The sequence below is a fragment of the Lycorma delicatula genome, chromosome 5 (assembly GCF_047948215.1).
Source record: "Lycorma delicatula isolate Av1 chromosome 5, ASM4794821v1, whole genome shotgun sequence".
NCBI classification, from domain to species: domain Eukaryota; kingdom Metazoa; phylum Arthropoda; class Insecta; order Hemiptera; family Fulgoridae; genus Lycorma; species Lycorma delicatula.
The window spans coordinates 161,088,840-161,115,263 of record NC_134459.1 but is presented as its reverse complement, the minus strand read 5'-3'; the positions used below and the strand labels follow the sequence as shown (position 1 = coordinate 161,115,263).

The following is a 26,424-nucleotide window of genomic DNA, read 5'->3' as shown; positions in this document are numbered from 1 at the left end:
TTCTTATTTTTTTACCATTTAAAACTAGAGCTTGTAGCTTATTCATAAATTTCTAAACAGACAATGAACAACTAACAATTAACTGAAAATGGGTCAGGGAAGTTTTAAGATAAAATATACTGCAACTTGAACACTATGACATTTATTTATAACTCTGAAAATTTATACCATTACTTGATTATTATACCCGTACATTGTTACAAACTGCATTAATTTAAGCAATACAGTAGTTTCATCACTTCCATTCATATTAGAAAATATGATACGATGAAAATCTTTAAAAAATGTTTTTTATTTTTTAAATATCTTTATAGACTAGATTATAAAGCTCGCATTCGAAACGGCACGAGTCGCGTTTCTAGCATTCTACACGTTAACTATCTCGCCTGAAACGACTACATTCTCCAGGTGTATTCTTGAACAGCTATGAGATTTGCTCTGTTCTTCTCTTTGCTTTGCTTGATCTTCCTCTGTTTCTTCTATCGAATGATTGTCATCCCTATGCTTTAGGGTGATAAACCAGGTTATAAGGTATTTTTTTACTAACTTGTACAAAGTAGAGGAAGTATTGTGATCGCGAAAAATTTCGGGATTTTAGATTTCAACGGAAATATCCATTTTGATCCAAATAAAATATTTGGATCTTACAAGGGAAGGCACATCGGTTCGAATCAGACTTCATCTTTTTTTTTTTAACTTTTTTTAATTTTTTTTTTTTAATTTAAATATCTTTATTAATAATTATTAACCGGTGATTGTTAAGAAATTTTTACAATAAATAATATTCAATAATAACAATGAAAATAAAATCAGAAGGTATTAACGAAATAAAGTTTTATGTACTTTTAAAAATATGTATATGCAATTTAATAGGCATTATTACGAGGGTAAGTCGGTTATTATCCACAATTTAGTTATATTTTTGTTTATGTTGGTAGTACTGTTGTGTTGCGTAGACGACGCATGCGTGGTTTAATTGTTATGTCTGTGCTGCAGGTTTGATGCTACTAGGTTAGTTCCATTATCGCTGCCCTGCCGTTAATCGTGGCTACTCCGCTTTCTGTTTCGTTCCCTGATACACCTTCCGACCACAAAAAACGGATCATTGAACGTTGCTCTTGTTTGGTGCAAACAGAAAGCGGAGTAGCCACGATTGCACGAAACAAGAGCAGCGTTGAATGATCCGTTTTTTGTGGTCGGAAGGTGTATCAGGGGACGAAATTCATCGAAGACTTTCGATACAGTACGGGAACAGCGTGTTGCCGCAACGGAGTGTCTACAAATGGATGAAAAATTCAAAAATGGTCGCACTAGTGTTACGAACGACGAAGGAGCCGGACGATCGTATACCGCCTCAAATGAGGAAAACATAGAGCGTGCACGTGACATGGTTTTCTTAGACGAGTAATTATCGATGAAGTGGCACATCGTCTGCAAATCAGTCACGGTTCTGCCTACGAAATCGACTTGGGTTTCATAAAGTCTGTGCAAGATGCGTCCCAAAACAATTCACACAGTCGCATAAACGAACGCGCTTGGACATCTGCCAAAAACATTTGGATCGCTACGGTAACGAACGGGACATCTTCTTAGACAGAATCATCACCGGTGACGAAACACGGATCCACCATTACGAGCCGGAGAGTGAACGGCACAGTATGGAATGAAAACATCCAAATTCGCTGTGCAAAAAAAAGTTCAACACCCAACCGTCCGCAGGAAAACCGATGCTTACGAGTTTTTGGGACTCACAAGGCCCAGTACTGGAACATTATGAGGAAAGGGGCACGACAATAAACGGTGCGCGTTACAGTGAGATGCTTACTGCCAAGCTGAAGCTTGCAATTCGAAGTAAACGCCGAGGACTGTTGTCGAAAGGTGTCGTGTTGTTGCACGACAATGCCCGTCCACATACTGCTGCCCACACTGCTGAAACGCTAGTACCGGCTCGTCCTCCGTATAGTTCTGATCTTGCCCCTTCTGACTACCACTTGTTTGGTCCACTCAAAGAGGCATTAGGGGCCGTCGATTTACCTCGGACGAAACAGTGAAAGAAGCAGTGCATTCCTGACTCGCAGCTCAACCGAAAACCTTCTTCTTTTATGAGGGCATCAGGAATCTTGTGCAACGATGGACTAAATGCGTTAAAATGCAAAGGGACTGTGTTGAAAAATGATGTACATGTAAGTTTCCTATTTGTATTGCAATAAAATTTATAACTACATTACGGATAATAATTGACTTACCCTCGTACATATGTGTATATGTAATAGATTTGGTTAATATCTGATTATTTAATATTAATTGAAAATTATAATTTAGAATCGAATTATTTTTGGATTTTCTAGTTTAGTTTTATTTAATTATTCTGGAATTTCTGTTTAATTTTATCTACATTAAAAGTCAATTACAGAGTAACTGAAAAATATGCCCTCATAAGAACAACAACAACATTGAGGCATTTATGCCCGATCTTTAATAAATCACAAAACTTTTTATCTTTTAGTTCATTACTCCTCTGATATTGTCGAATATAATTGTCTATAAGTCGGAGTTGATCATAATTTCGTTTATTTGCTTTTTGTTGCCAATAATTTAATCGCTCTTTGGTTTGACATAATTCTTCTGATGTTAATTTGTGTACGTGTTTTCTAGTTTTCAAATTGTCTTCCTCTTTATATTTATCATCTTCTCTTAATATTTTTATTCTTTCTTTGGTTTTAACATTTTATTTCTCTTTATATTTATCACCTTCTCTTAATTTCTTTATTCTTCCATTGTTCTTAACATTTTCTTTCTCTTCATTTCACCTTCTTTTCGCTTTTTTGAGATATATTTCTTTATGTTATCTTTCTTTTTCCTGTATGATTGTTTCTTTTTCATTTTTGATTATTCACCAAATAATACAGGAGTTCACTGAACGGAATAGTTTAACTATTATTAACTTTTATTAATACGACACACCGGAAATCTGAAACTTTTGTTAATCAGCAACTCTCGATGATACAAATAATACTGATCTAGTAATACGAGTAATAAAAGGACGTTTACGCTATCCTAATATTTCATGTAAGATTGTTAAATTGTATAAATATTTGATGTTAATAAAAACTACTATTTCAGCAGTTGTGTAACCGTCCACTTTATTAAAGAATTGGAGAATCGTATCTCTCTTTCAAATGAAATAAGTTTAAATGAAGCGCAGCAAAACTTGGTGCTAAAATATGTAATTTAATAGGCGTCCAAGAAAGTCATGATATATCCACATCAGATTATTTTTATGTACAGTTATATTTTAAAAGGATCATCCCACAGTATTTTCTTCTATAATCCCCATTTCTAAGGCAAATAAAGCCGTTTTAAATTTTCCAACATTACCCGAAGTCGCCAATACTCTCAAGAAACGTCTTGAAATTTTTTTTTAATTTCCCGTCTAACGCTATAGCAGAGCTGTAGTAGTAGAAAGGAAAGTATTGTAATCGGTCGTTTGGGCATATTCGGTTTTCACCGGATCTTGATATTTTGGCACTTAAGGAAACAAAAAAACCGGATAGAAATTTTCCGGTTTAAATTTCGCCTAATTAAGATCTTATTTTTCTTAAACACCTTTGTTAACAGTTAGAAAAAAATAATATTTGAAAAATCGCACCCCCACCCCAAGAAATGCTCCAAAATAATAACTAAGTGGGTATACAGCGACAGTAGTACCCACTGTCACTACAAGGAACGCTAGTGTGTCACTGACGTGCTAAATGTGTGTGTATGCGTGTGTAACCAGGTGTCGGGAAACTGTGTTGTCAGCTTATTTTGTTTTCTATTCTACTTATATTTTTGCCACACAAATACAAATTTAACGTATTTATCTCTTCCTCTCAATATTTAATATTTTTTTTTTATTTCAACCGTCCGGTAAAAGAACCACACCCAAACACCTGAAATTTTCTTTTCAGTGGCTTTGTCAAATTTACCTCCAGCTTTTATTGTTTTTATTATTAATTAAAAATATTCATTTAATTTTTTCTCTAACTAATTAATTAACCGATTATTATTCTACTGTAAAAAAATTTTTTAAGACAAATTATAAATTAATTCCTTTATTGTTCTTGAACCTTTTTACCTCCTTTTATTTTTTCATTATTTTATTCTTCTTTGATTCATTTTACACGCAGTATCAAAAATATAAAGCAGTTAAGTAAAGATTATATTTGTAAATAGTGTTAGATAGTTACTAGATAAACAGACTAAAAAAAAAGTTTACCCCATTCTTACGCAAAAAAGAGTGAGATAAGGATTTAATTTAAGGATATTTTGTTTATTTTTATTTATTTTTAACTTGAATACAAAGTATAATTAAAAAGAAGTCCTAATTTTAAATATCCTTTAAATTAAAATATCTATTAAATATATTTAAATATCGTTTAAATTAACCTTTATTTATCAAAAAAAACTAAAGGTTTCTCATGGAAACTTCTTTCATAACATTTTCTTTAGTCCATTGAGGTATTTCTTAATACATTACATTTTTACTAAAATTTTCTTACAGATAAATAAAAAAGGTATGATCATTTTTGAAATTAGAAAATGTCGAATTTCAATTATATCAGATAACAGCAATTATTATTTTTTTTAAATTGTATTTTATTAGCTTTATAAAATAATCCTAATATTTTTTTAATCATTCTATTTTAGACAAAACCCTCTCTTTCTTTTAATTTACATAATTACAAAAATAAAATTGATGAAAATCATAATTGTTTATGTTTAAAGTTCAACTAATATTTTTGCCTGTTCTTTTTCCTTCAGTAAAATATATAAATATTTATATACATTATCTAATAAAATGTTAAAAACATATACTACTTTTGTTTTAATTTATTTCTGAACTATTTTTAATAGTTAACTTAAAATTTAGAATATTATTAAATATATTTTAATCTACTTCAAAAAAAACCTGCGTTATAATTTACAATTACAAAAAATTGCTTACTACTTACTGATCGTTCAATTTTTTACCGACAAAAAAATGTAATATTTACATTTTTACTTGTCAGCGCTGTTGTTTAGGTCATTTATACTTATAAAAAAAATATACAATGCAAGGAAGGGCAGAAAATATTACTTAAACCAATTATGCTAATCCTATCGCTAATATGTGATATTGTGAAAATTAAATTAATTTTTTTTTTTTCTATAATATTTTGTTTTCTTAAAATTTTCAAATGCGATTTTTCAAGCGATTGAACCAAGTCATCTAATAACTATTACATAAAACTCGGGAGTACACGGTTCTGGTGTTAGAGGAGCCCAAAGAAAAAAACTGATAATCTCATTATCCTTTCCTGGAAAATTCAGATATAACACTAGTTTAAATAGAAACTATCTATTTATAAACATATATATATATATATATATACACTAGCGGACCCGACAGACGTTGTCCTGACGCGGCATTATTCTGTAATAAATGCACACACATAAATATAAGTAACTTAATTAAGTTAAAATTAGCAGGAATGTGTTCTAAATTTCATTAAATTGACTATTAGTATGATATTATCAGTTTATGATTGTTGCATTATTGTAATGGGTTTATTGATTAATTATGTGTAGTATGGTTAATATTTATATTCACTAAATATTGAGATATCCGATGAAAATTGAATTAAAAAATCGAAACGTCGTAAAATTAATAATTAGTGTAATTAATAAATTTTCATCCACATTACTACTAATTTTCACCTAACATCATTCTAAAAAAGTACCTCCTACATATTTTTTTTTTTATTTAATAATTTTGATGTTTCATAACCATGTAACAGCTTAATTAATCAATTAATAAAAAAATTAAAGCACTGTAAAAAAGCAACGTAGTTAAAATTTTAGTAGAAATTTGTATCATTTTTCTCATTCTTTGTTTTAACATCTATTTTAACAAATTTTAGATAATTGTAAATTAAAAATAATTTTAGAAAACTTTTTATAAAATTAATCAGCTAAAACATTATAAATTCAATTTTTTAAATATACTTTAAACTATATTATAACTAACTTATATTTTTATTTTATAAATGTTATAATTTATTTTACAAACTTAAATTTTTATTTTCAAACAGCCGTTCAATCTTCATAAGTTGCATAGAATCAAATGAGAACTGACAATTTAAATTTGTAGGTTAAGTTGATTGTTATTGAATGCACGTGCATACATAATTAAAATTCATGAAAAATCATGTAAAATACTCTCTTCAATACTGCACCTTACAAATTTGCACAATGTACATTTTTTAATTAAACTTTAAAACGTTATTTCAATAAATAATAATAATATATAATTTTCAAAATAAGCGTGCAATTCTAGCAGACTCGGCAATGCTCCGCTATTGCTAGATCTGAGTATACATACAGATTAAATGACAACAATTGAAAGTTTCATAAAACCTTAAAAAACTGAACATTAGCAATTAAACAAAATTTAACCTTTCACTTTATAAAAGTCAGAATGTAAATAAATCCAAATGGCAAAACAACAGCACTACCTATCGGATTTAATTCACACCACACCACTCTCTAATCACAGTATTCGGTGGAAAATAATTTTTTAACGAAAAATGTTGTGGCTGCAAAATCATTACAATAAATACTGAAAATTAAGAAACTTACAAAACATTACGGAACCTTACAAAATTTCACCTTTAACTTTATAAAATTCAGAATGTAAATAAATCCAATTGTCAGAACAGCACTACCTAACGGATTTAATTCAAACTATTCTCTAAATACGAATTTTAATGTAAGAACGACACTAAGCTACGACACAAGTAACTGATATGCGAAAAAGCAACAAAATAAAAAAAATTCCTAGAATCCGATCGCAGCGCCAACTACCGGGTTTGTCTGATAAACCAAAAATTACAAAAAAACTTCTAAAACGCGATCGCAGCTCAGCCTACCGGACCCACACGCTGCCTACCGGACCTAATTGTGAACCTTAACCATCCCAAGATCAACAACACATAAATAAATTTAAAAAACATTTTCATTTCAATACTGTACCTTACAAATTTGCACAATGTATATTTTTTAATTACACTTTAAAACGTTATTTCAATAAATAATAATATAATATTTCTCAATACGCGCACAATTCTAAACGCGATCGCAGCGCTGCCTACTTGTTACTTAATTAGTTGTGATTTTGTTTACATTGGCAACGGCCATACGGGCTCTTTGTGATTGGTCGTTGTTTTTGACGGCGGCCATCTTGCATTGATATGATTGGTTTTCCTTTGTTGACATTTCCATCTGATTTATTAGCCTCTTATTTATTAAAAAACTGTTTTTCTCGCGATTTTTTGTAACACAATAATAACACAAAATTACGAAATATTTTTCTCAGTTTGATCGCAGCACCAACTGACGGGACAAACTAAAATTAAAATAGAATATTCGATACTGCGATGGTAGTGCAGTCTGCCGGATCCAATGTAAAACATTCCAAATTAACAACTACTTATAAATAAAAAATTAATTAAAAAAACATTTTCCAGTGGACCAAATTGTGAATCTAAATCATTCTCGAATCCCCTTGAACACACACACAAAATTTCATCAAAATCAGACCAGCCGTTGCATATATAAAGAATATATGCAACAATATATAGATATTGTTGCATGTATTCTTAAAGAATCAGATTGAGCCTTAACTATTTTTTTAATCCATATCTACCTTCTGAATTTAAAAACTATACATATGAAGTAACTATTAACAAAAATAATATTTACATATGCAGTAAATATGGAACATTATATTTCTGAAAGAATCTAATGATAGAATACTGAAAGCTTAAAATATGTTTATTCCTTTCAGTAACGCTTTTTTAACCTTTTCATTAAAAAAGAGGTAGTTTACAAAACGTAAAGAAAAATGATTGACATATTTTGCATAAACTTAACTCTTCTAAACTTGCATAAAGAGAGCAGATAAATTTTTTCAAAAGGCAACCAACCTATTTTAATAATGGTTTTCTTACTGATAAAGTTATTTCTATTAGGACGTAAATTCCAAGCAACTCTTTTAGGTTTACGGTTTACTTACCGTAAGAAGAACAGTATACAAATTTTCATCAATTTATTTTCTGCAGTTTTTGTCAGGTGTTGATTATGAATCAATCAGGTATTTTTCATTTATATATATATATATATACTATTATTATAATATTATAATAATATTATAATATTATAATATTATATATAATATGTACTATTATTATAATTTTTTTTTTCTTTCCGTAGCGGAGGAAAAAGCCAGCCGCCGTCAGGCCCGTACTGACGGAGTGCGGGGCTCTCACCCGCTAAAAAACTTCCCCTTCTACCATGCAGGGGCCGGATCTAGGCCATATGTTATGTACAGCACAGCCCCTGCATGATCACCCAGGCACTCCACTATCCGAATCCGTGTGATCGGAAGGCGTCCCTAGGGGGTGATCGACGAGCGACAACTCCGAGGAGCCCTCGCCGCCCACTCCCAGAAGCTGACCTCCCTTGATCACCCGTCATCGAACTCCAAGCCTTCATAGATTCGCATCAACTCAGCCTGCCTCGCCTCTCTTCATTGGCCTTCTCTCGTATCATTGATGCGATCGTAGTCTAAATACACTCCCACTTGTTGCCATTGCTGAGCATTACCTCGATTATATTGTCGGCCCCCTCCACACCCTGACCCTCGAGCACTACGCGGAAGTTGCGCCATCTAGGGCAAAAAAATACTACATGCTCAGCTGTATCCATTCCGCCGCAGTCGTGACAGCGACTTGTATGGCATCTGCCATCCTGTACAGGTGGTCTCGAAAACATCCATGTCCAGACAGGAACTGGGTGAATTCGTAGCCTGTATTACCATGCTTTCGCTCCACCCAGTTCCTGACGTCTCGTATGAGACCATAGGTCCACCTTCCTTTGTCTGAATCTCGCCATCTGTCACGCCAAGCCATGTAGAGACCGTCAATTGTCTCCTTTCTGTCCCTCCATTCACTATTGCAGCTCTCATTTGCGCTTGTAGTCTATGGGGGGTACTCCAGCTATAACCGAAGCCGCCCCGGCGCTGATCGTTCGATACCCTGCGATGACACGTATGTTCAGCCTACGTTGTTTCATAACCAAACACCTCTCGTTCCTTGCCCTCGACAACGCTCCCAGCCATACAGGAACTCCATACAACATCACAGAAGAGTACACACTGGCCAACAGTTTCCTCTTACCCGTCTGAGGACCGCCCTTATTATTATTATTATTATTATTATTATTATTATTAAATTATAAGAACTCTCAATTAACTTTTCAGTTGTAAACATAGAAAAATTAAATTTAGCAAATGCTACTACCACAAAACGATTTATTATATGGTATTAGTTCATCACAACCCCTAACCCCCAAAAGAGGTAAGGTTGTGACGTATCATTTTAAAGATTATTGAAAACCAAATATTTTTATGACAACCCCAACCAAAATGGCACCCATTTAATGTCTTTAAAACTAGTTTCAAAATTAGCCAGCAGTACACTTCCACTCAGGTAGTGAAATACCGTAAAATGGATCGTTTTGATGTAAAACTATTTACTAAATTTTACTTTTTTTAGTGTTTCTATAATTTGCTGTATCTATGTTAAAAATTTCACATAACCTTATTCTAAAATAATTCAGATTTACTCAATTTAAAATGCTAAGAAAGTACAAAGTCATAAAATTCGATAAACGTTTAATTTCACCCACCTATTTTGAAATCATAACATTTTATTCACTATAAACTATTTTTCTTTTAAATATTTCATTAAAAAAATTTTTAAAAACTACAAACTTCTTACTTCATTTTTTTAATAAATTAATTCTCCATTAACTCGCGTAAGCTTGAAAAAAATTTCAAACCAATATTTTGGAATGGTTATTGCAATATTACTTGAATGGCCGTTAAATGCGTATGGCAAACAATATATGACCCCATTTTGTTGTTACATAGAGTTATGAAACCAGGTTACTACAGCAACCATAACCAATCATTAACCGTCTATCAAGGTAGTAGTATAAGTATAAATTTCAAGATACCCGCCCAATTTTACTTCCCCGATCAACAAATAGTTCGTTCTTCAGAAATGATGTTGTACAAATAAAACACCTTTCTTTTAATGATAAAAGCGGATGGCATTTAAATAATCGTATTGTTTATCAAAAGAGTTTTCCAATACTATAAAATCAATCAGGTAATATTTTTATTCGCGTAGGCACTTCCTTGTACGCCTATTAAATTACATTTACCCATTTTTTAAAAAAGAAAAGTACATAAAATTTTATCTCATTAATAACTTCCGATTTTTTTTTTTTTTTTTTTTTGTTACTATTGAATTATTATTTATCGTAGTTTTTTTACAATCAGGTTAATAATTATTAATAAATCAATATAATTAAATTTTTAAAAAAAATTAAAAACGGAGATGAAATCTGATTCGAACTTCCACTTTTAAGATCCAAATATTTCATTAATTAAGATTTAATTTTGCTATAACTCTGGATGCAATGAAAATAAGTACGAATTATGATATATCTTTGAAAAGCTCTCAATGAGAGCTTATTATGCAGTAAAAAAAATTCAAAATTTATTTTTTTGATTTTGGGCTTTTTTAGACACTATTGTGGTTCAGTCGATTGCAATAAAACAAAAGTGCAGAACTAGCTACCACAAGAGTCCTAAATCCATAAATTTCAATATCCTACGGCTAATCGTTTTTTAATTATGCCAGATACAAAGGAACGTATGTACAGACATCACGCTGAAACTAGTTAAAATGGATTCAGGGATGGTCAAAATTTCCGTTAAAATCTCAAAACTGAGATTTTTCGCTATCACAATACTTCCTTTACTTCGTACAAGGCAGTAAAAACCACAAAAAATTAAGTAGACTACATAATTCTTATTAAACTAATTTTAAATCAATATAATGTCTAAATAACAAATCCAACAAAGTTAAAGATTTTAAGTGTAGTTTAATAGATGTCATTCACAAACATTGCTTGGTAACTAATACTACTTATTTTTTATATGCAGTATAATCGCTTTCATTAAGTTAGAGGTATAAACAAAATCAATAAAAAAAAACAAAATTCTGTAACCGACAGAAAAGTTGATTAACAACCTTTTACAGTAAGCCCAAATTATAAATAATATTTTTATTTAAACATTTGTAATGAAATTCAAACATAAAAATTAAATATGAATCAAGATCTGTTTTCTTTAGAAATAGTGATATAAAGTTCGTAAAATACCAACGTACTAAAAATAAACAGTTACTTTTAGTTTTCGCTTTTGTAATAATGCCATTATGTCGAAAATGTACACTACACCTTCAGACTACATAAAGGTTACTTATGTAACTGAAATGGGTTTTCATCGCTCCAATATCAACTATCCTGCTTAATAACGTAACTGTTCAGGTAGAAATAAGTCTCATCTGGCAAACATAGTTTTTTATAGCCATCCAAACGCTACGAAAAAATTTCATACGGACAATCAAATTAGCATCTTTAAATTTCCAAATAATTTGAATTTTATAGGGAGAAAACGCAAACACTTGTGTAAAATTCGACAGATTTTGGTTCACATACTCAATGCTAATGGTTTTTTTAATCGCAGAATGTTTTCCTCATTTTCTAACACTTTTTGCTGCTCCTTTATGTTTTAAATTTAATTTTAACCCAGTTTAACGTCGAATTTTTTTTACTTTTTAAGAAAATAAATAAACCAGAATACTAATGAGGATATTAATAATTTATAACTTTATTACTGTAGTAAGGAATAAATTTAGACTTTATAATAAACCCCAAGTAAGTTCAGCAACATCGTTGCCAGGTTTTTTTTTTACCAGGGAGTTTGGTATATCTAAAAAATAATTTCTACTTAATATAGAAAAATAAAATCTTTTTATACGGATAAAACAATATAACCGTAATATATCAACAGAAAATAGTGATATTAATCAATGTGTTGTAGTAATAAAGGAAGATTTCTCAACGGATTTGTTTTTCATTTTGTTGCAGGTACAGCGTGTCTGTATTTATTTGTCCGTTATTCGTGTTGATATATACTTATTGGTGTATCTGTCGAGAGTTGTGGCGTAATGCTGGATTCCCTGTCACAAAAGCATCTCCTCATAGACTAATATCACGCGCTAAAGTCAATACAGTAAAACAAACAGTTGCTGTGATCGCCCTTTATATTGCATGTTCCTCGCCGTTTATAGCTGCACAATTATGGGCTGTATGGGATCCAGAAGCTGAAAATTCACCTTTTCTTCAAGGTAAGATCTTTTTTTTATCTTAATTTACTTTTAAAGATTCTGTTTCATTTTTATTAATCATGATATCAATTACAGTATAAATCCGTTAAAATTCAGACGGTAAAAAAACAAAGAATTAAAATTATTTAGTATAAAATAAGTCAAGTACAACTTTAACGCAGCAGTAGACAGCTCCTTAATACCATAGCTAATAAGTTTATTCATTAGTATGAAATTCGAAACTAAATCGAATGCTTTACTGTGTTAACAAAATAAACGAAAATGGATTTTTTTGTGATCAAAATACAGCTGGAAAGTAATTCATTATGGCAAAATTCATTATTTTTAAGAGCGACAATAATAATGCCCACGACTTCTTTTAAATACTGAGAATAATTTAATTAATACACAGTGGAAACTCTTTTTTTTAAATACAAGTTTCAATTTCCTGTGTACTCGTACTTGGTACTGTTAAATATCAGAAAGATTTTCAAATAAAACTTTAGCTCATCTCATTTCCGTCACTCAAATACGTGCATAGTTACTTTAGGTTGTCTATAAATTTAATTCTACTTCGAAAATGTATTAATGAAACTGTCTAGCGATTTGAATAAAGATGTCAATATAATGACGTATAGATAAGAGAATAATATCTTGAGAAACTCAGAAACTTATTCAGTAAAGTAGTTCTGTGTCAAAACAGAACCTGAACTTCTCTGATAAACTATATAAGAACTTACTAGTATGCCGTCATACTTCACAGTTATAACATACACAAACAAACAAAGCATTTCCTGGTATATCGAGACTACTGAGAAACAACAAATTTTTGTTTTGTTGGATAATTAATAAACTTTAAGCTTGTTCATGGGAATATGAAACTGAAATTTTGTAGCAAATTAAAAATGCTACCTGTCCTGGATCTGAGTCGGAGACCTTTCCAATGTCAGGATAGATGCTATCACCCCACCATAGGGGTCGATATTTTTAAATTTTGCTCGTAACACTCAAAAATTTATTTGAAGGCAACTTCAGTTTTCTAAGTAATAAACTTAAAGTGAGATCTTCTCTTTGAAATATATTGAATTATCTGGCTTAGGTAACCGTACATCAGAATCTTATCAAGATTCCGATAGATGATTCAGTTTTAATCTGTTTTAATTTTCCCTCTGAAATCCATTCGTAAAATATATCCCAAATAAATAAATTAAAAATATGTGTATTTATATATTATTGTAACTTCAAAGGTACAAGTCCCCTTTTTAATTTTTTGTTCGTGTTCCTATTTATTTTATTTAGTTTTTATTCCTTAAAATTTTCCATTTAGTAGTAAACTACTACTCCACTAAGTAAATTATTTTTTAAATTCTTTCAAATGGTGGAACCCTCTTTCAAAATTAGAAAAACTTTTTTTCTACAGAAGTTTAAAGTTATTCCAAATGTTATCTTATTTTATGGTTTTTAATACACCGGTCATTTTCGAAAGTAGAATAGTTATTTGTATGAATAATAAGCAACCTTTGCTAGGATTAGTAGAAAAATCTGATGTGGACACCACATGACTTCCTTGTACGCCTATTAAATGACATACACACATTATTTTTTGTTGCACTTCATTTAAACTTATTTCATTTGAAAGTCAGATACGATCCTCCAATTCTTTAATAAAGTGGACAGTTACACAATTGCATTGTGGTGGACACCATATTGCAACACACATTTTGTGATGTTGTATCAGTATTTTATATTATTTTATGTATTAATTTTGTTTCATATCGCTCAAGTAGTTATGTGGAATAAATGAGAGCGTGTAGGATCCGTAACCATGGACTCATCGGTTCGAATCCGACTTCATAAATATACGTATTATCATTTTTTTTTTTTTTTTTTAATATTGATTTATTAATAATTATTAATCTCGTTGAAAATTTTTTAATTAAAATGAAAAGTACATAGAATATTATTTCACTAATAACTTCTGATTAATTATCAATAAATTTCTATATCATCATCAAATAACATCATTCGTTAAGAATCAATCCTATTTTAAAATCCTGTAATCTATATATAATTACAATTTAACTAACAATTTAAGAATGAGTTAAAAGTTTTCACGGAGATAAACTCATTAACATCAATATTATATATACTGCCCTGAGGTAGATAATCCCCACGTCCGGAACACAACATCTATGTTCCACGTCCAGGGCGGCAACAGCTGTACCTTTGTACATCACATATAGCTGGCTAACGGGGTTCCGAGTAAATTCCTCGGTTATGCTTTGCTAAGTTTGACCTGGTTCCAACTTCAGGTCACTAAACGGACTGGATTTTTGGCTACCTGCAGGAAATGGATTAACAAACGATTTTGGAAATGGATTTATACCACTCTTAGAGCTGGCGATGTGGCGGCCAGGGTCAATGTTATTGCAGGTGTAACGGACCCTTCCGTTGTCCACATGCCCCCTGCGATGGCAAGCATGTAGTAATGGTGCCCATGTATGTCGGTGCATGGGAGCTCTGAAAGCTTCGGTGAGTAGGAGCCTGGAGTCAGTGCAGAGACTGCGCATCCGCTCTCTGCCAGGACATATGCCGGTTCCACCGGAGTACCGGATCGGACCTCCAAGGTTAGTAGCCCTGGAGTGGGGGTGTACCCCGGCGGCTAGCCTTGCTACAGAAGGGATCAATGTTCATGAATTTTCCTGAACAAACCAACGTGGCAGAGGGTGCACGTAAACACCCTCGTTTAGAACCAGCCGTTTCGCCTGAGGCAAAACGGAGAAAAAGTGCAGAAAATAAAAGGATAGAGATTGAGGCTAGAAAAAGCTTACAAAAAGCTTTTATCAAGAACAGTAATACACCGAAACCTAAATATTTGGTCATTACAAAGGAGGATGGAAATTTCTCGAGGGTGAGTCCTTTTCTCATCGCTCGAGAAATAAACAAATGTGCTGGAGGCCCTGTTAAAGAAATAAGAAAAACTTTTATGGGACTTCATGTAGAGACTGTTAATGATATACAGTCTCAGAAGATTCTAGGACTGAAGAAAATTGGAGAGCTAGCAGTACGTGTTGATCCCCACGGCACGCTCAACACCTCAAGGGGCGTTGTGGTCTGTCGGGATCTTTTAAATTGTTCGGAGCAAGAGATTGTAGAGGAACTGGCAGCACAAGGAGTAATAGAGTGCCGTCGATTAAACATGAGAAGGAACGGTGAGGTCTTACCCTCAGCTTCTCATGTCCTCACTTTCAACCGGCCTACTTTGCCAGAAAAGATAAGAGCGGGGATTCACCGTTTGGATGTGCGGGCATTTGTCCCACAGCCAATGAGGTGCTTCAAGTGCCAACGCTTTGGCCACACCGCTCTTAGATGCGAAAGACCGCAAATATGCGTGTGCGGTGAAGAGGTGCATGAGGGAGAGCCGTGTAAAGAGCCTCCTACATGTATTAATTGCAAAGGAGCGCATTCTTGTAGATCAAGGAATTGTCCTGTCTACAAAGATGAAGTAGCTGTGCAGGAAGTAAAAACCCTGCAAAAAGTCAGCTACTTCGATGCAAAGAAGATAGTTAACGCCCGTAAGCCTAGAGCAACAACATCTTATGCTCAGGCTGCGGCTACTGTTCCTCCTCCTGCTCCGATTGCTGTAGATGAGGCTCAAATTATAAATAAACTTGCGCCTACTTTGGCTAACATGATTGAGAGGATCATCGAAAACAAGATGAAACCTTTTGGCAATAAAGAATTTGTTAAGCCAAAGATAGTGGTACAGCCTGCTGAAGATAAGTCGATAAAAGTGAAAGTTGCTCCTCCAGAAAAGAAAACGGACACCAAACCAGAATGTCAATTCCGTCTCAGCGAGATTCTTGAAGAAAAGAAAAAGGTGATACCTACAGAGTCTGTTATGGAGGCTCCCAAGCCTCCTGTAACTGAAGTGGCCTCTAAGCCTCAGAGGCCACAAAAAATCACACAGGGGGGGGCGAGTGTCCCCCCTCCCACAGGCGGTGACGGGTGCGACCCCCGTGTTGGGGAGCGGCCAGGTTGCCGCCTCCACAATCGGCGCCTGAAACCGGCGCCAATCCATGCCCGTCGTCGTCGGCGGCTTCGGTGGTCTCCGATACGGAGACCGGAAGCCTTACAGGCGACGACCTTCTCCGCGAACACGATGCTGTTCGTAGGATGGAGAAGAAAAGGAAAAAGGGATGGCCGAAAGGAAAACCCAGACAATAATTTAATTAAAAATTAGCGAGTCGATTGTACAATGGAACATCAATGGATGTTTTTCAAACATCCATGAGCTCCAACGCTTGGTACATGGCGTAGACCCGATTTGTATATGTCTGCAAGAAACGCATTTCCGCCGAAATGAAAATTTTAAATTAAAAGGATTCGATATATTTCGGCGAGATCAACCGCCAAATGTAAGAGTTAGAGGTGGAGTAGCTATATTAACATCGACTAGAGCTACCACCGAAGCGGTTGTTCTAAACACCAGCCTACAAGCGGTCGCCGTTAGAATGAAGCGACCGCTTAAGATCACTGTGTGCAGCATATACTTACCGAATTACGATTGGAATAAGGATGACATAGAAAGACTAATTTCCGAGCTTCCCCCACCTGTTTTACTGGTGGGTGACTTTAACGCTCATAATTCTCTCTGGGGATCGGATCGAGTAGATCCCCGTGGAAGAGAACTGGAAGGGTTCCTGATGAATTCAGAACTTATTATTTTAAACGACGGATCAGGAACCTTTTTCAATGCCAGAGATGGATCGACGTCCTGTATAGATCTTGCACTTATAAGCGGATCGATAGCACCGAGGTACAGCTTCCATGTTATAGACGATCTGCATGGAAGCGATCATTTCCCGGTGCAAATTGTAACTGATGTTACAAGAACAATATATCCCATCCCTAAAAGATGGTTATTTGAAAAGGCAGACTGGACGAGCTTCACAGCTAGAACGATGCTCCCGGAAACAACTGGAGTTATCGGAGACGATGTCGACGCCATAACAAATGCAATAATTGAGTCGGCATCGAGATATATTCCCAAAACATCTGGGAAACTTACAAAGAAACCCGTTCCATGGTGGAACGATGAAATAAGTGAAGCTATAAAAAGAAAGAAAAGGGCGTATAATGCCTTTAAGAAGCGTCCTAGTATAGAAACTCTTGTTGCCTTTAAGAAATACAGGGCGTATGCAAAACGTCTTATAATAGATTCGACAAAACGATCCTGGCAGCAATACGTGTCATCCATCGACAAAACTACTACTGCATCAGATGTTTGGAGGAAAGTGAAGGCGATTTGTGGGCGTAATGATTTTGCTCCCATAACTAGCCTTCAAGATGAAGATGAAATAAAAGATACTCCATATGAAATTGCAGAGCTGTTATCCAATCATTTTGAAAAGGCCAGCAAAACGGCCAACTACGAGGAAGGTTTTCGAACCAAAAAAGAAGAACACGAAGGTCTACTAAATTTTGGAACTGAGTATAATTACTCATATAATGTACCATTTAGAATGGAAGAATTCGCGAAAGCGTTGGAAAAATCAGGTAACACAGCTGCTGGTCCGGATGAAATCCACTATAATATGATCAGGCAGCTGAATACCACTGCAAAGTGTAGATTATTAGAACTTTATAATAAAATATGGCGGGATGGAACGTACCCGCAGCAGTGGAAAAAAGCTCATGTTGTTCCAGTACCAAAGAAAAATAAAAATTTAACAGACCCCAATAGCTACCGTCCTATTTCTTTGACGTGTGCTATGGGGAAAATATTGGAAAAAATGATTAATAATCGACTCGTCTGGGTTTTGGAAAAAGAAAACCTGATATCACCGTATCAAGCAGGTTTTCGACAATACCATTCTACCACTGATCAAATGATCAGCTTAGAGGACATTATATACAACAGCTTTATTACAAGGAAACACTGTGTCGGAGTCTTCTTTGATCTTCAGAAGGCTTTCGATATGACCTGGCGTCATGGTATAATGCTCCAGTTACATGAATGGGGCATTCGTGGCAATCTGCCTATACTGCTCAGCAACTACATCAATGACCGCACCTTCCAAGTACGCGTCAAAAATGAATATTCATGTGAAAGAATATTGGAAAATGGCATACCGCAAGGTTCGCCGTTGAGCGGTACCTTGTTTACCATTGCCATTAATAAATTGATATTAAACATTCCAGCAAAAATCAGCAAAAGCGTCTATGTTGATGATCTGGCAATCATATATGCCAGCAACAAGACTGCTATGGTGAGGTACAAATTGCAACGAGCGATCAATGCTCTAAATGAAGTTGCAAGGAGTACAGGATTCCAATTCTCACCAGAAAAAACGTGCTGTGTACACTTTTGTAGGAAGAGAATTCCTCATCAAAGTCCTGCTTTGACAATTGACGATAATCCAATACAATATAAAGACAGCGTAAGGTATTTAGGACTAGTATTGGATAAATCCCTTACATGGGGATTACATATACAGGACTTGAGTGATAGATGCAAAAGAGCCCTAAACATTATAGAATGTTTATCGAACTTAAATTGGGGCTCAGAAAAAGAGACATTATTGAGATTGTATAAAGCATTGGTTCAATCTAAACTAGACTACGGATGTATCGTATATTCATCCGCTAGAAAGTCGCACTTAAGAAAGTTAGACGTAGTTCATAATAGCGGAATAAGATACGCAACAGGTGCTTTCCGCACAAGTCCGGCGGCTAGTCTGATGTCTGAAGCCGGAATAATGCCACTACATTATAGAAGAGAGATCCTCTTGTTAAGATATGCAGCAAATATATGGGCTTTCCCTGCTCATATAAACAATAAATTGTTTACGAATCATCCCATGGCTGCATTATACGAACGTCGTGCTACCTATTCCAGACCAGCCGGAATTAGGTACCACCAATTAAGAAGAAAATATGAAATTGCTATACCAGAGACTCTAGCAATTTCTACTAGAGAAATACCGCCATGGCTCTTGCCAGCGGTAAATGTAAGTTTGGATCTCTCTCAAGGAGAAATAAAAAAGAAACCAGCAGTGATCATCCAGCAGGAATTTTTGGCAACCGTCAGTAATTACGAAGAACATATTAGAATTTATACTGACGGTTCTAAAACCGAACATGGTGTTGGATGCTCGATATATGTAAATGAAGAAGCCCACTTTTGGAGACTGCCAGATGTGGCCAGTGTCTACACGGCAGAACTCACTGCAATTCAGCAAGCTCTTCGCTACACTGAACACTATTGCGAAGAGAGAGTGCTAAAATGTTCCGATTCATTAAGTGCACTCGTCGCAATTCGGAACAAGAACATTAAGGATGTCCTAATTGCAAACATCCTGTCCATTTTATACGTACTAAAACAACGAGGACAGCGATGCGTATTTGTATGGACTCCGGGGCATGCTGGTATTACAGGTAATGAAATCGCAGACGAAGCTGCCAGAAAGGCAACAGTCTGCGATGATTTGGATGCATTTCCTGTAAGAGTGGCAGATGTTAAAAACCGTCTAACAAACATAGTAAGAAACAAGTGGAACGCTGAATGGAGGAGTTTAAATACAAAATTAAACTCAGTTAAAACTTCTCCTTATAAATGGAAAAGCGACTTTAAGTTGACTCGCCGTGAACAAGTAGCGGTGACCAGACTTAGAATCGGTCACACGCGATTAACAAATTTATATTTGTTAACCGGCGAAGTGAGACCAATGTGCGGTGTTTGTAAAAAAAACACTGACAATCAAGCATCTAATAGAAGAGTGTACCATATATGAGGACCTCAGAAAGAGGTTCCGTCTTACAAATAATATTAGTGCTGATCTGGATAATGGAAATGAAGAAAATATAGTTGCATTTTTACACGCCAGTGGACTTCTTAAAAGTCTATAAAATGGAAGTTTAAAGCTGTGGTAAAAGATACTCTAAGCGGTAGTTTTATATATACATATATGGGAGTCTCGAAGCGTGGCACGTATAGTGACGGGAGGTAGCCCTCTTGCCTAGGCCATTTTGGCTCACCTGCATTCAAGAGCAGTGAGTCGGGGTGTGTCCGATGATGGCATGGGGGACCCTTAAGGGTGGATTGAGGGCGCGAGGCTGTGGGTGTACGCCGTGCATGCCTATGGCCTGATATAAGAAGGATTCAACTGCCACGGCACCCTGGCACGACTGATATACTGCTCAACGGCGGTTCTGGTCGCCCCGAGGGTGCTTAAGCAAACTATAAATGAGACTTCGTAGAAGAAAAAAAGATATGGTATTGATTAGTTTAATTTTAATTTTAAGTTCATGGTCTTTTGAGAACCTATCTCAAATTTTAATATTGGGGCCCTTTACACCCCGTAAGTGTTTGTGATTGTCCTTGTCTTTCATGTTTTAATGTTTATTGTGAAGTTTGTGTTTTTAAATAAAATGTAAGGGCCCTTTACACCCTTACATATGACGATCCTAATGGAGATAATAATTTCTTTTAAAGAATGTGACGAGGGCTAATGACCTTAGCAGTCGATGCCCGTAAAAATTCAGTTAAAAAAAAAAAAAAAAATTATATATACTTAATAAGTAACCTTCCACTTAAAATATTAGCTTACTTCTCTTATTCAAAATTTTGGAATCTGAATATTATTTCTTTTAATTTTCCCAGTTCCAAACCTGAAGCAAAAAAATCAAAAACGTTAACATTTTCATTAAACCATCTGTGAAGCCTTACAAATGAGTAAGGCCTAAAGTTGAATATTCATATAAAAAAAATCTGATGTAGACACCACATGACTTCCTTGTATGCCTATTAAATTGCATATACACATTTTTTTTTTAAATGAAAAGTACATAAAATTTTATTTCACTAATAACTTACGATTTTTTTCATAAATTTTTTTTAATTATAATTATTGAAATAATAATAATTATTTATAAATCAATAAATCCAATTTTTTTCGATTTTGGGCTTTTTTAAAAGGGGAGGTGCACGACTAGATGAAACAACAGACCTAAATCCAAAATTTCAACATAAGTAAATTTCAACGTAAGCATGTACTGATATCACACCAAAACTAGTCAAAGTGGATTTAGGAATGGTCAAAGTGGATATTTCCATTGAAATTTAAAAACTGAATTTTTCGTGATTATAATAATACTTCCTTTATTTCATACAAAGAAATAAAAATATATACAGTAAAACTGAAAACTTATATTTTTTTGAATTTTATTAAATAAAGCTTTTTTTTCAAGTGATTAACAGCACAGTGACAAGTGATTAACGATAATCAGTTTTGCAACACTACATACCTAAGATTAGTCCAGTTAATTGTGCCATTATTTAACTGGATTACAAAGCCCATGTTATATGGCTGTGGGATTTCAATTAAGAGTACTGTCTTAGAAATATGGACTGTCTGAGAAATATGTTGATAAAAACAACTAAATTGAACTTGCAGCTTATTGTGGTTAGCCCACCAAGCTGGTCTAGTGATTAACTTGTCATTGCAAACCAGCTGATTTGGTAGTCAAGAGTTCTAAGGTTCAAATAGTAAAGGCAGTTACTTTTATATGGATTTGAATACTAGATCGTGGTTTCCGGTATTCTTTGGTCCGTTGGGTTTCAATTAACCACACATCTCAGGAACAGTCGACCTGAGACTGCCATGAAGGGTGTGACAGACTTCATTTACTCATATCATTCTCATTCATCCTCTGAGGTAATACCTTATGGTGGTTCCAGAGACTAAATAGAAAAAAGAGCATATTGTTATCAAATTATTGCATAATAAAAACTGGTAGGTATGTAATAAAATTAAAATAAATAAAAGATATAACATTTAGTTGGAAAAGCTCTACAACTCTAGAATAAATTTATTTAGATAAAACGGTACAACAGGTACTACATGTAATATATGGACAATTAAATGTCAGCAATTCGGTTTCATTCTCAGGAGTTTATACCCGAGATAAGTTAAAGGACAAATAGAACTGACAGTTAAAGATCGTGAACTAGAAAGCATTAAAGAAACTGACAGCATGTCTACTAAATAACACGCAATACCAAATAAATATTTTTCTCCTCTTGCTGAATTTTTTTCCATTGAAATTTGCCATAAAAGCTTAGTAAATATAACTAACTTTTAAACATTTATAATTTTAACAAAACTGAAAATAAAAAAAATTAATTTTCCCAAAAATAAAAGATTAATTTAGCTATTATTTTCATTAGTTGTGAGTATTATTGTGAGTAGTATTCATAGTATGTGATTATTTTCTGAGAAAGCAAAGTTATGAAGAAAGTTAGCTCACATATTTTAATTTTGAAAGACTTGAAGAAAACTTTACTTAATTACACACTATATACAAAATAATGATACTTTTTTCTTTTAGCTAAAATTAAAATTTTATAACAAGAATGTTGAAATTTATGGATGGATTTACCACTAATTGAAAAATTCAATTTGATAAAAAAATAATAAAATAATTCTAAAATGCAACATAAATAATGACGAATTAATCAGAAATATAAATAAATAAATCTTTTTATTCTGATTAGTACATATTTGGATTTATCATATCAGGAATGGGTAGGTACGTTATTCCATGTGCAAAAAAATCAACTGCCTCAGCATTTACTGTGGTAAAACCATAATCAGAGCAGCTTCACAGAATACACAATTAATTATAAAATAAAACATACAGTAGATGTATTGAAGTTCATACAAATTATTTAAAATATAAATCCATGAAATTATGTCAAACGAAATATATGAAGACAATAAATATAAAAAATAAATAACTACAAGATAATTCATAATTTAGATGTTAATAAAAATATTTGAGCGCATAATTATATACAAGTTGAATGGAATTCAGAGTTTTTTTAAATATTTTTAATTAGTATTATTTAAAAGTTCATCTACAGAATAATATTGTTTCTGTAAAAGAAAATTTTGTAATATTATTTCAAAAGATTGGTTTAAGAAAATCTTTTAATTATATTTTAAATGGTTCAGTTTATAATCTATGTGGTGTATTTATTAAAAATGGTAAAGGAAGCCTTTCTCATAAGTTAAAGTATTGTGTTGTGTTATTTGTTGTCTGGTTCGATAAAGGTGGATATTATTTTTTAAGAACAAATGACTATTCTTTTTAGCAAAGACTGTACATTGATAAACATTCATAAATATACAAGGATAAACTGACCTTTTTAAAAAATTCAAAATTCAATTTAAAATTCAAATATCATTCAGTTTTAAAGAAGTCAAAAGAATTTTATTTTTTAGGCAAAAAATTAAAAAGATATATGATCTCAGGAAGAAATGGAATGACTCTAAGAAAATAAAATTAATGGAAATTCATTTTTAATGGAATTAATTTAATGAAGATTAAATTAAAAGAAATTCAGTTAAGGAAATGTTTCATGTAGAAAAAAATATTTGCAGGTATCAAATACAGATTTAAAAATTAAAACTATGTTTTATATTATATAAACTATAGTTAATTATGACTTTAATGTGGAAAACTATTAAAATGAAAAGAGAATCATGAAAATTCTGTGGATTGATAAAGTGAAAAATGAAGAGATTCCAAATATCGGCCTAATCAAAGGTTAGATGAATCAAAGAAATGAACACCTGCAGTGTTATCAGTGGGAAAAAACTAGGTTGTGGATCATTTATTAAGCTTCTAAGGTAAATTAATTAGAGAATTATAAAAGGTAAATAAAAACTATAGTGAAGAGAAAGATTGGAGTAAAAATAACTGAAGATGCAGTATTCAAGAAAAAACTTGAGTTAAAAGTCATTGTAAAATAGAATATAAAAACATAGAAAATACTTCCAACCAATAAAATAAATAGAAAAGTATAAAACTACATTCTAGAACAAATGGTAAAAACAGTCTAAATATATTGCAATCAGATGTAGGTTTCTTTTCTATAAATTCAAGATAAATGAATGCGCATTATAAATAAAGTGCACTGTGCTCTAGTTTATAGACTATTAAATTTGTCCACATCTTGTATTTATACATCAACTGTACTACTTTATCTAACATTCAACTAAAATCTTCCAAAAAAAAAAGATAAAAATCTGACCATAAAAATTTTATACTCAATTTAATGTTCTTAGCTGAAAAAAGTGAAAGTAAATTTCATATATTAAGGCTGGCAAGAAAGTAATTTCGGTTTTCACAAATATATAGCTTCAAGTTTGTTTTGAAGGACTTGCGTCAATGTTATAATTTTTTCTTTTGGCATTTGATAACTATTGCTTTTAGCATACTTTAGAAGTAAACTGGATGTAATTTTGTTTGTTTATAGTCACTTTTTGCATAAGAGTGCAAAAACAAATACTTTGGACAAACTTTCCTTTTTTATTTCTGTAAAGTCAAGAAAACTGCTGAGAGTCTCAAAGAGATATGTGATGTTTATTGTGCTGATTACCTACCAGAATGTGTCAGAATTGGTTTAAAAAAAAATTATAGCCATAATGGAATCAGATCATCATATAACAGTGTGAGAGAATGCAGAGAGGTTAAATGTATACACACAACTGAAAATCACATCAAATGTCTTAGACTCAATGTGTTGGACTCAATATTTGGGTTCCACGTAAATTGAAAGAGATTCACTTCACAACAAATTAATATTTGCGATATGCATATCAAATGTAATGTAGTCAATTCTTTTCTAAAACAAATCATCACTGGTGATGAAAAATGGATTGCCTACAATAACATCAATTAAAAACAATCAAGGCTGAAGCATGATGAACCGGCACAAGCCACATCGAAAACTAAATTGCATCATAAATAGATTATGCTGTCAGTTTAGTGGGATTACAAAAGTGTTGCAGTTTTGAACTGCTTCCAAGGAACCAAACAATCAATTCAGATCTTTACTGTCAACAACTAATGAAACTGCAGGAAGCAATCAAAGAAAAATACCCAGAATTGGCAAATCACAAAAGAATTTTATTCTACCAAGACAATGTAAGGCCTCCCACATCTTTGGTACCTCATGAAAAATTATTGGACCTTTGTTGGGAAGTGATGTCTCATCCCTCATATAGCCCTTGTTCTTGCATCATTAGATTACCATTTATTTCAAAGTTTGCAGAACTCTTTGAATGGTAAAACTTTCACCAATTACGATGACCTGAAATCGCACTTGGTTCAGTCTTTTGCTGATATGGACCAGAAGTTCTATGAACACTGAATCATGAAGTTGTCAGAAAAGTGGCAAAAAGTTATCAAACAAAATGGAAAATATATGGGATTAAAGTTCATTCTTTGTATAAAAAAAATTGAGGTTTATTTCACACTACAAAACCAAAATTACTTTCTTGCCAACCCAATAGATACTTTATACTTAATAATTTAAATAAGAAAATGCACGTGAAATAATTCAGTAACTTAAATCTATTTTGCAAAAAAGGATGACTAATATATCTATTTTTTTAATTTTTATACTCGTTTTAGATAATAAACAACTTCTATATTCAATAAACTTAAGCTTTTAATACTAAATCCTGCTATTGATTTAGTACTAAAAGAATGACAAGAAACCTGTGACAAATGGTGAAATTTTAATAGTAAACCAATAAATTTCTCATACCTCGTAGCAATATTTAATTCAACACCAGCATTAACAACTCTTGACTTTTAAAACATAAAATTTAAAACATTTTTTAAACATAAAAAGTAAAACACACAAAAGACACGGTGTACTAGTTGTTTTAAATAAAATATACATATTTTAAACAATATTCAAAATACTATAATAAAGGCATCAGCGATGCTAATGTACACACATAATCACACATCACTGGTAGTTAAATGATACTAATAATGAGATAGAATTCAATGTAAGGGTGGGAGTAATGAATTCTCGTAGATGCTGTTTTCATGCTATACTATAACAAAACTCACAGTATTATAGCTACTTGTTCCCAATCAGATTATAAATAATTCCACTACCCTCATCACATAAATTATCCCATGCAAATAATCCCACTGATTTTCATATTAGATCACTGAATGATACGAGTACATAAATATGTATTATGGTGCTAATTTTCACAAGAACTCTTGCTAG

General features: G+C 32.9%; 1 protein-coding gene across 1 annotated transcript in view; it reads left to right on the top strand.

The window, feature by feature from the left end:
• LOC142324572 (isotocin receptor-like) overlaps positions 1 to 26,424 on the top strand; it is a 413,886-nt gene that overhangs the window by 374,527 nt on the left and 12,935 nt on the right. Inside the window, exon 4 of the mRNA XM_075365422.1 lies at positions 12,085 to 12,344. Within this exon, the coding sequence (XP_075221537.1) occupies positions 12,085 to 12,344 (260 nt within the window). The remainder of the gene's footprint in view (positions 1 to 12,084; positions 12,345 to 26,424) is intronic.